The sequence below is a fragment of the Dermacentor albipictus genome, chromosome 9, assembly GCF_038994185.2.
Source record: "Dermacentor albipictus isolate Rhodes 1998 colony chromosome 9, USDA_Dalb.pri_finalv2, whole genome shotgun sequence".
Taxonomy (NCBI): Eukaryota; Metazoa; Arthropoda; class Arachnida; order Ixodida; family Ixodidae; genus Dermacentor; species Dermacentor albipictus.
Window position 1 is genome coordinate 70,813,092 of NC_091829.1, and position 11,702 is coordinate 70,824,793.

The 11,702-nt window shown below is 47.6% G+C and overlaps 1 protein-coding gene across 1 annotated transcript in view; it reads right to left on the minus strand.

Moving 5' to 3' along the window:
- LOC135908563 (5'-3' exoribonuclease 2-like) overlaps positions 1–11,702 on the minus strand; it is a 95,054-nt gene that overhangs the window by 53,519 nt on the left and 29,833 nt on the right. Inside the window, exons 2-5 of the mRNA XM_065440365.2 lie at positions 8,531–8,646; positions 7,115–7,194; positions 5,021–5,148; positions 3,463–3,574 (exon numbers count right to left, since the gene is read on the minus strand). Of these exons, the coding sequence (XP_065296437.2) occupies positions 3,463–3,574; positions 5,021–5,148; positions 7,115–7,194; positions 8,531–8,646 (436 nt within the window). The remainder of the gene's footprint in view (positions 1–3,462; positions 3,575–5,020; positions 5,149–7,114; positions 7,195–8,530; positions 8,647–11,702) is intronic.

An 11,702-nucleotide genomic window follows, 5' to 3' on the forward strand; every position in this document is an offset into this window, starting at 1 on the left:
CTCCGTTGACCTCCATACTGCACGGTAACAGGCACCCCTTTTCGAGCGATATTCACTAACCACTGCTCTGTGTCAGCCAACTTCACCCTTTCAGATTTCGTCGTAATCTCGTCGCACCACCTATAACTCTGTGCCGCAGTCGACTACATTCGCTCTAAACCTTGGCGCCCGTTCTGCTACTCCAAAGGACCAACGGTTATCTGTTCTACACATTTCGTGACGTGTCGAGAGTGCCTTAATCTCAACGGGAAGGTTAAGCTAGGAAGGACTTGATCGAAACTTTTCGCGTTTGAGAGAAAAAAGAAAAAAAAAGGTTTACACTTTACCGCGTGGTGTAGCATACACTCGTCAAACGAAAAAAAAAAATTATTCTTATGTGCTAACCCGAAATGTGCGTAGTGTACAGCAATTTAATTCATAAGAAGTGCAACTTGGATATAATTTTGACATCTTTGTTTTTGAATTTATGCGTGACTGCAGCTCGTGAAACAACCGGCCAAAAATTTGTAAACAAACAAGTTATTTTTATCAGTTCTACGCCTAAAGTAGGTGCAAAAAAAAATCCCACGGTAATTATTCACTGTTTATCGGCGTATATACTGCTGTGCCTTTTGTTTGTTTTTAGGTTTTGCTGGTAGCTCCGTAGAGCCAGCAATACTTGTTTCTTACTTAATTCTTATTTTTCTTATATAATTCCCCATTCTTTTGCGGACGAGAACGAAGACTTGTATCCTCGAAACAGAACAAACTTGGTAGCCAAATTCGTATAACGTTTCTAGAGGCTGTACTGTTTCTTACAATCGTTACCATCATAGATATGTCAGAAAATGGAAATGTTAGCAATGTTTTTAACGTTTTATAACCACTGTACTTTGAAGGTGGTGTGAAGATTCTGGGTATTGGGCATTGTGGAAGGGTATGCATCAATGGGTCTGCCGTACTTTAAAACCATCAATTGAGTACGTGGCTCTTACCTGGAAAGAAACATTAAAAGATCCGGTGAAAGTATCATTATTAAACGTGCGTGCTTACCTTTACGCATATCGCTTATTACATCGTTGATAATTTGCGCTTCAAAGAAAAATTCGGCCTCTCGACGCACGAGGCGTTGCTGTTAGTGTTTTTTTATTTCATATTTGATATAGGCCACGCTGTCGCACGACGCCGTTCACAGCCGCACGAAAGCAGTCCCGGAACTGAAGAACATTCCCATGAAAGTCTTCACAGCGTGAAAGACAAGCGGCAGCTCCTAGCCGCCTCGCATGTAATAGGGAATCTTGACCTGACGCATAGGGTAACAAGGAGTCGATTGTGACACCGGTCACAAGAGCTACCACAAACCGAAACTTTGACTTGAAAGCTCCGGTCCCTCTGGGCGGAAATGCAGCGTCATCTCTTCAATGTGCCCGGAATAGATGTTAGACAACGTTGACTTACTGATGCTTACGTCTGATGCCGTGCTCAAGTATCTTTATACGTTCGCATTTGTCTGATCGCGAGACGGGTATGAAATTGGAGGTATCTACCCGTCATCGGCAGTGGATCAGCAAGCATTGCTCCCGGCGATAGAGGAGGAAATGAGCGGCGTGAGAAGTCACGTTACAGTGCGAAGTTGGAGCCAAACAAAGGAGCAGGTGAGACGAAGCGGGTGCGATGAGTTGCCGTGCATAAAAGTCACACGTGGAGACGCATGGCGCCAGCTGGATTCCCGGCGAGGGAGGAGTAAAGTATTCACGTCAGTTGCCCGTGACGGGCGAAGTAAGATTTACAGATAGTGCGCGGAGGGCAAGATAGTTGTTGGAAGAACAGAAGGAACGGCGGCGGCGGAACGGGCGTGCAACACTCAGATGACACCAGCGCCTCCCGTCGTCCCCATAAATTTCATGTCTTGGAGCACTATGGTAGCGCATACAGGCACGGACGCAAGAAGGCACACGAAAAACACAGATGCAGCGCTAACTCCCATCAATATGTTTTATTTCCGGCTGCCGTGCCTACTTACTCCCTTTGCCTCCCGCATCAGCGAACGCGTGCGTGATAGTGCAATCCCTTATTCAACAAAAATATATATATACACGAGGCAGAGGGTATCGATCAGTAATGCATTGGTAGCCGGAAATGACACACATTGTTGGAAGTTAGCGCCGTGCCTGTGCCATGTGCTTTCTTCCGTCCGCGTCTGTACGCTACAACAGCACTATCATATGATGCCATACCGTCAAGCCCGCATTGCAGCACAAGCTGACTTTATTTCTTGTCTCTCTCTTTCTGCACATATACGCTAGGAACTTATTGTCCCCTGCCTAGTACACGTTTCTGGTCCTGTACATCTAGAAACACAGAAGGCCATCAATGCTAACGCATGAGTTGTTCTAGTTTAGCACGAAAACATGGAAGCTTCTTCTTTTTCATGTTGATAAGGCGCTAGGACTTCCCTGCAGAATGAGCCAGAGTAGCATTCGAAGCAAACAGTAGAGGCTGATAGGTCGAAACAATAGAGTAAAAGGCGCATTTACCCCAACGAAGTGTCTCAGCCTGTGAAGTGTCTCAGGCTAACATATTCGATTGGTTCCACCCATCTTTATTGAAGGCGGCCTGGTCACACTTCGCAGGTTAGTTTTCTAGGGTTAGTGAACGTGCATAAAGCAGTGCCTTCTACGGCTGGAACTTGTAGAGCAAGAATCGGAAATTTTTTTTCGTTTCGAATCATTTTCACAGTACATTTTTTCGCAGATCTCTACGCCACGCAAGAACACATCATGGCGTGCTTCCGTTATACACACATCTACTAGTAATTGTACTTCGGGCCGTAAAAGTAATCGTCGCAGCGGGAACAGTTGTGACTGTGGTGGTAACAGTTGCTAAAGTAAGAACAGAACTAGTACTACTGGTAGTACTCGTGATGTCAGCAGAAATAGCGGTAGTAGATGTAGTACTAAGCAGTGGCAGCACTACCAGTAATTAGATAGTGCAGGCCTATTAGTATAGCAGTGACAGAGAAGGAAGACTCGATCTTTGCCACACATGCTGAAAAGGTGCTCCTTCGTTGAGCGTCCTTTGCTTGAGCACCAACATGGCACCGGTTAACAGAGTGAGGCGACGCTTCGTTTTCCAAGTGAGCAAGAACAGCGCTACACCTTAGACGATGCACTTCGTCAAGTCTAGAAACCTACGATGAAATTATAGGGATAAAAAGTCACTTTTTCTGCTTAAGGTATTCATTCGGTTGATATTTTAAGAAAAAGCGCCCTCAAATATGATTCTGTTCGTCAAATACTGTGCAATTATGCTTGAACATTTGTTCAAGCATAAATTTAATGTTCAAGATAAACTTAATGAGAGGTAGGACTGAATCCTGCTCGATGACCGGTAGAATGGTTTAAACGCGAAACGTGCTTACGATCTTCCAAGGACACGCACTTAAGCAGCAAACACGTCAGCCACCACGACGCGTTTACTCACCACACCGTCCAGGGCCATGTACAGTAGTCGTCTTGGCCGAACGATCTTGAAGACTCGGTCAATGTAGTCAAATATGTCCTTCATTATTTCGTCCTCGCTATTGGGAGCAGGCCTGCGCGAAGATAGGGAAATATCGACTTTTCCTCCCGCTATGGACAATGGGGATCATTCATTCACGCTTCCGATTTTATTTATTTTTTACTGCGAATAACAAACAAAATTTTAGCGGTTCCCGTGCAAGATAAATTACATATGACAGTTAGAGACGTTGTAAAATTAGAGTGTATAGGAGCGCAGTCTGAAAACCAGTGCCACGTTTTGGCGCCCACGTCATGTTCCTTCGTCGTCACTTCGCCTTGACCGACTTCACTTCGAGTTACTTATTTTCGGTCAAACTAAAGAGAAATCGTAACAATACGAGTTGCAAATTAGGAAGTAAGTTCTCGCGCGAACATTTTCGCGTATGGAATGACAAGTTCTTTCGAAGGAGGTTGGGGTAAATGAAGAACAGTAATCGCAAATAAGTTCGTCCTGTGAAATGCAACGCTTGAACGGCACTAAATCGAGGAAAAATTCAAGCTAGTCTGCTATACGACGCTCGTTTTACGTCGACCTATGCTTCTCTTCTTATTCGCAACAATGCGTTGTTTTTGCTTTTTTTGGACGAAACACGTAATTAACGCGGATGCGTTGCACTGACTTGACACAATGCTCTCGCTCGCTTTCTATTCTTGCGCGTATAGCAGTCGCAGGGCTGACTTCTTCCGTCTGCATGCTAACATGATGTCACGTTCTAAATAAACCAAACTCGGGTTTACCCAATATTTGTCATTTACATAAAAGGTTAGTTCTTTCGTCTTGAAAGGTTGGTGCTACGGCCAGTATTATAACTTCGTGTGTGAAAGTTAGCGCCACAGGAACGGTCTTTGTCAAAAACATGCAAACTATCCCCCCTCCCCCTAAAAAAAAAAAATTGTAATGCTCTGGGGAATGAAAATGTCTCTCGTACTCGCCACACAAAGGTCTGGACCGTCCAGACCCACCACGGGAACCTCGCAAATTACCACTGCGGTGGCACGATGTCACCGCAGTGGTAATTTTTTTTTTCAAGTGCGAGAACGCATGTGTAACCGTTGCGTTCTTTGCAAGTTTATTCCCGAGCCCTCCACGACAACGGCATCCGTCGTAACCCGCTGTGCCGTTTCTGGACTTTAAGCGCCAAAATTGTGACATAGTCTATAGTTGTGCTTGAGCAATGTGTTCCTGAGTAGACCTAACCACGAGCGATTTCCGCGTTACATATAGCGCACGTGCTTTTTTTTTTCTTCTTCTGTTGACTTCGCCCTATTCGATATGGGGCCGCCTCGGCCGGAATTTGACCCCGCCACCTCGGGTATAGCACCGCAACGCCGAAGCTACTATTCCACCACGGCGGGGACTCGTTTTTTTTTTTCTTTTGGCATACACGGTATATGTTACATTGCCAAGACAACGCGCTTAAGTCAATGTTCTGTAAAGATAAGACCGTGCCAAAGTGAAGAGGAGCCCTACGACTCACTTGTGAGCTGGATTAGCGCACACGCGTAAGATGTATCCCAGGTCGAGAAACAAGTTGTCAAAGTCTGGCGAAGTTTGTTTCGGATTGCTGCTTTCTCCTGGGTCGTTTGTTCCGCCATCGACGCAGGGCTGTAAAACAGTTAGACGAAAAGAGAATGACTTGAAAGATATACGAAATTTTAGGACTGTTTGCAAAATAACGCTGTCCTCTAGTTGACCTCACTACGGTCTCTTAAGATTACAGTCAACGACAACGTTTGCCGCGCTTTTCTGTTTTTCTCAGCAAACTTGTGTCATAGGCACGTTCGGCACAAACCGTTTACTCTAGTATCCCCCAAGGACCTTCTATGCTCGCGGACAACTTTCTGTGGCAATGAAGGGAAAGCTATGGGCGCGTGGCTGCTGCACATGTGTTACTGCGCCAAGTACCCCGCCAGCGTTCGACAGTGCTTTTTGGTTGCTCGGAACCATAGAGTTTCTCACTACATTACCTAGAGGGAAATCTGGCGCTGCTGCGCTGTCGTATGCGTGGGAATGCAGGTATATTGTGACTTCGGATTGGCATCGTTCTCGGAGGGACAGGACACATTGAAGACGCGCTTGGCAAGTACCGTTCCGTCTGTCGCAATGATTCATCTTCTACTATAACAGCACGTGAAAAGCTGTTTTAGCATTATTATTACGCGAAAACATGTTTTGTTTAACTATGAGAACATGTTATTGCGTGTACGACTGCATGTTACGTAAAAAGTATCAGCGGGCCGCTAAAGTTGGAGAACAGACGACAAGGTTCGCGCTCGCTTTGAAACAGTTAGTCGTCTGTTCTTGCTTTTCTTCGCTTGGTCATGCATCGTGGGTGAGTAAAGATGCAATATGCGTGGATGGAAACATTTTATGAAGATTTTACTTTGAGAACGCGTTATTTGCGTAGCCATATCCACGTTTTAGACGAAGCCTCTTACAACACCAGCCAACACGAGCCTCGTAGACGCATATACCGTCATTCCCCATGACGGCACGGTGCCCCCTTAAGAAACTCCCATAGACGGTGGCGCCAGATTACCCTCTAGGTGTTATAGTGAGAAACTCTATGCTCGGAACAGACGCCGAATCGACGCAGCTTGCACGTGCGACGGTCTCGCGTTTGCCCAGTCGCGGAAGGGAAAAACCTGCAAAACAAGTGAACTTTTACATTCAGTGGTGTGTTTTATCTTACTTAACTGTTGCTAATAAGGTGCTCGTGTATTCTCTTCTCCAGATTAAACTAACGTGGATGAAAACACGGGAACTTTTTTCAGAAGCGCTCTCACTTGTGCGCGCTTTGTCTCCACAGCTGCCCCTTCATTGCCCCAAAAAGTTGTCCGCGAGTATAGCTTTGTGTTTTCTTTCCATCTAGATGGCGCTGCGCCCACTATGTTGTCGTGTGAGGCGATATTCGTCAGGACTTAGCTGCGTCATCAGTCTACGCCGAGATCCTCTCGCAGCTGTGCACGCGTTCGTCGTAGTTCTTGCCGTCGACCATCGGCGTCATTGTGCGGTAGTTATCCTGCCGTCGTGCTGACATGCTCGTCATAAAGTGAGCATCCGTCCCGGCTCCGCTGCGGCAGCATGCTTGTGGCTTCGAAGATGCGGGCCACGATATGTATCTGGCAAGAGTTGCGCAGTTCTGACGCAATTTTTTTGTCTCAGAAATCCTACATGCACAATATTTTGTCCGACCCATATTATGGAATGTACAGTGAACGTACACACCGTGAGCGTAACTACACGGATCGTCGCTTCCAAGGAAAAGCAAAATTTGTTTAGACGCGGCAAGTGAAATCGAAGGCAACCCGGATCATTCCCGAAACACCCCAGTGCATTCGTCAACATTCAGGTGCGCGTCTAAAAAAATGAACATGGTTTGTACACTTAACCCTTTGAATGTACTATCGTGCTCAGTATAAGCTACAACGCGAAAGCGCGTGGGAAGCGGTCGCACGTTGCAGTTCATACTGAGCGCGATAGTACAGGAGTTTCCGCCATATAGAATGCTTATCGCTTCCCTCCCCCCCCCCCCCCCCCGTCCCCGAGCTTGATGGTAGCACCAGCTGACCTTGTCCTCGACGATGGTTGTGATGATGGACGGATAACGCGTGGTTACCCACTTCAATAATCCTCTCTCCATCTTCGTACCTGAGATACAGGGCAAAAAAAAGGCAGTTTTGAGTTGTTTTTCTGAAGTACCACCATTATTGGAGCGCCGGTCTAACAAGACACAGTACAGTGAACGTGAGGGACATGCTAAGGGTGTGACAATGGCACTCACGCTGAGCGACGTCCAAGGGCACGCCTACTAAAGCACGCTGCTTGGTCTAGGAGCGCTATCCATCTTTAAGGGTAACATTTATTTATCTTGATATCCTAGGGCATAGGCTCCCTGTAATGAACAGACACGTGACGGAGTCCCACCAATTAGCGTAGCCGGTGGCAGGCGGCCGCTATACGCCGAGGGCGGCCATAGCTCACCGTCACACGCACCAGCAACATGGTTTTCATTCGAGTTACCGCAAATTTTTCTTTAAAAAATTAGGCATTCTCGCGCCAAGGGCGAAACCTTGACGCGGATAACATGGTCCAGCATCGCTATTGTACCAGCATTGCTCTTGTTTCCTGGTTTTTCCAAAACTTGACGCCGGGGTGCCACATGCTGGCACTACGCAACCACGTAAGGCGACTACTGCTGAGCAGAAGTAATAGCGAGATGTATACTTGAGAGTGCCATACATGTTATATTCGCCACGTTACAGTGTAAATATCTTTACACCCTTGAGGGTGTTCGCTTGTCACATGGGTAAAACCGCTACCATTGGGACCTTATCAAAAATTTATAGAGGACAACGGAGCTCTAAGTAGACGTGCGATGATAAAAGACGTCGTTGAAAACTACGTAATTATTCTCACAGCCTTGGGCGCACAGAAATATCCGACAGGAGAAACTTTAGTTAATGCGCATTTTATGCAGCCTGTAACAGCTGTCATTTTTTTTTTACTTCCAAGAAAAAAAGCCCCCAAACAGGATGCCATCAATGGTTCCCGCCAACAATTTGATCTTACCCCTCAAACGTGAGCGTGTTAGCCACGCGACAACCGAACACCCTTTATGCACCCATAAAGGTGTAAAAAATGTTTAGAGTGTATATTTGAGTGAGACGTACGAGGCTGGACGTGGGTGTTTGGCCCGATTTTTTTTTTTTTTTTACGATGGTGACACCCTTATGTGCACCTCATTGGACTATGCGCGCGTTTTCTTGTTGGAAGAACAACGGCAAGACTACACCTCCGGCGTCTCCATGGCATCACTTGCAGATAATGGCACTAATGCAATTAGCTCGGTTACGGAGGTGGTGATTTGTCACATCACGTCTGTACTACGTGCTATGGGTTGGAAGGGGCGCGGCGTAATTGGGTGAAGACCACGCGGAAACTAAAATGAGGCCGAGAAGAAAACAGCCAGGGAGGCTCACGCAACCGTCCGTGGTGTCGTCCCTGGAGGCCAGCGAAGAGACTCGTTCACAAAAGGGCACCAGTGTGGGGGCGTGGCTTCCCGGATTCTGCCGCGAACCCCAAAAACGACACCGAGATAACCTAAAGCAGAGAAGAAAAAAAAGATTCCTTTACCTTTCCAGGGAACGTCCAGTGATGATGAGGATGATGACGATGATCCTCTATTATGGCTCGTACCCACATGGGGAGCTAGACCAATATTCGGGTGGCAGAAAGTCGCGTAAGAGAATTCTTATTTGCAGAGGAGAAACGCACTTAAAAGAAAAGAAAAAGAAAGAGATAATGGAATAACTAGACCAGTATGCGATCCAGCAGTCAGAATAACTGAAGGGAAAACTTTAAAAGAGGTCGTTATCAAGGAGAGAATAAAGACATCGTTAATACAGAATTTGGAGAAACGAATTTCCGCGAAACCAATGCTGCTCAGGCAGGTAGAATGAAGCTGCAACAATTGGCAAGGTAGTCGTTTTCGTTCGGCTAAAAAATCACATAATGCGCCACAAGCGTCTTTGTGACTATGACCTTGCGTCGAGGCCTCAAATGATGATATTAACGGCGCGCTTGATACAAGCCCAATTTTGCTGAGTGGAGGTTCTGGTAATACCTTTCTCGTCGTCTGAATACCGTAGGCATGATAAAGAGAAGCGGCAGGTGGATTCAATTTCCTCACAACTGTGGCTTAGAAGGGACATCGTAAGACCATCGTTATGTCCCCACTTTCGGTTTCGCAGTGCTTTGATCACTAGCGCCACGCCGCACCCAAAGTTGTAAGTCGACCCCGCCGAATTCCTTCCCCCCCTCCGCCCTCCCCCTCACTCTTAAAGAAAAAAGGAGCGAAAAAGAAGGAACCAGCCGCTTTCCTCCCTCAGGCCGGTGAGTTCCTCCTTCATACGCACTTCACCTGTCGCGCCCTCTTGCGGCAATCAAAAGGGGAGGAACGCTTCTCTATTAAACAGAAAGCTCAAAATAAAAATAGCAGAGATCACAAGGAAAGTGGAGGATTATGCGGAGCAGTTGCGAGACAAAAGTGGCAGCAGTTCAGCAATTCACTGAACGGGACCCTGAACACAGCAGACGTGGAGCGTACGCAAAGCCCTACTAGACCCGACCAAAACCACGTCAGAGAATAACAAAGCCATCCATCGACTAGTTCACCAGTATGAAGGGACGGATGAAGAACTGCTAGAAAAAGTACGCAAGAAATGCTTTGGCGACAGCAAACCGGACGCTTACACAGAAAGATATAAAGGGGAAGAAAACGAAGCATTGGACAGGCCCATTAGTAAGGAAGAAGTTTATGCGGCAATAAGAAGAGACAAGAAACACGGCAGCGGGTGCGGACAAAATTAACAACGCACTTATTCACAACCTCAGTGACGAGTTCGTCGAAAAATTAACCGACTACCTAAACAAACACTGGGGAACGGAAACAGCTCCAGAAGAATGGAAACACGCTGAAATCATCATGATTGCAAAGCCAGGAAAGAAACTCCAAGTAGAGAACCTCAGACCAAGCTCTCTCACATCATGCTTGGGCGAGATATACGAGAGAGTGGTTACGAAGAGACTTCAAGACTACATGGACGATAACGAATTATACCCGCACAGCATGTTCGGCTTCAGAGCCAAGCTGTCGACGCAAGACGTGCTGCTGCAGATAAAAGAAGAAATACTCAGCGAAATCCCACGCTACGGAGAAAATATCATCATGGCACTCGACATCAAAGGCGCCTTTGAAAATGTCAGTCACGAAGCCATACTAACAGGCCTAGACAACCTGAACTGCGGCAGAAAGACACACGGCTGCGTCAAAGCATTCCTGTCGGGCAGAACAGCGACCATCGGGCTAGGAGAAAGTTCAGCACTCCAAACAAAGGCACACCGCAAGGGTCAGTTATCTCGCGCATCCTTTTCAACGTGGCAATGATAGGACTGGCCAAACAATTGGAGGAAATGGGGGGTATACGTCATGCGATGTACGCCGACGATATCACCATCTGGGCTGAAAGAGCTCCGTTAGGATACCAAGAACTCAAGTTGCAAGAGGCCGCAGCATGCGTAGAAACATATGTCAGGGCAAGAGGACTCGCATGCTCAACGGAGAAATCTGAGCTCCTGAGAGTACGCCGAAGACGCAAGGCCAGCGACGAGGCCAGCAAATCAAGATGGAAGAAGCCATCTGAAGAACCGCTAACTCCATATGTAAATAGAGCACAATAAACGTTTTTCACCACCACCACCACATCTTTTGCGTGCGTATGTTGCGTCGCCGCCACTGGTGACCCAAACATCGGCTACGACAACTTCTTTTTGACGGAAGGTAATGCTGCGATACGAGAATAGTTCAACTCGAAAGCAGCGTGCGGCTGCTGACGCACAGCGAGACGGGCCGTGTACGCAGGCATCTCGGCCTGGACACCGCACATGTCAGCCAGCCTTTCTTGTTTCAATGCATGAAATTGCGATGAGGAGAAGGTAAAGCTATCTCAACCGTATGCATTTGTAGTCATTTTGAAGCGCCATCCTCGACGACTTCGAAGCGAAAGCAAAATGCGTTTGCTGCCACCGTCGCCACGTAGCCGGGCGGTGTGAGCGCATCACCGCCGCAAGCTACGCCTCCAAAATCCACAGGTGGAACGCAAACCCTGCCGCCAGAGCAAGGAAGCGCGTGAGCGTGCCCAGTGGCGTTGCAACAGGGGGAGGCCGGGGGGCCGTGGGCCCCGGGTGCAGGGGTCCAGTGAGGGAGGGGGGGGGGTGTCATATACGTCTGAAAACACCCCTCTTTCCCGGCTACACCCAGAGGGGGGGGGTGGCGGGGGGCTGGAGGTGACAGAAGACCTAAGGGCCCCGGGTGCCACGTGACCTAGCTACGCCACTGAGCGTGCCATGCAACCAGATGTACAGCTGTATATCCAGCGCCACTTGCGCTCCGGTTCGTCTGCGTCTCCGCCCGCCGGCTGAGGCTTCTCCGTGATGCACAGCGTAGCGCGCACGACAATACAGAGACGGGAAGCGCCGAACAAAAATGGAAGATGTATTTCTTCAAAGGCGCGGTAATAGCAAACGTACAAACAAGAAGTGTCCATAAAATAAATTCGATAAAAAATATGCTTTTACTGACTTCCCCGTGGCAACAT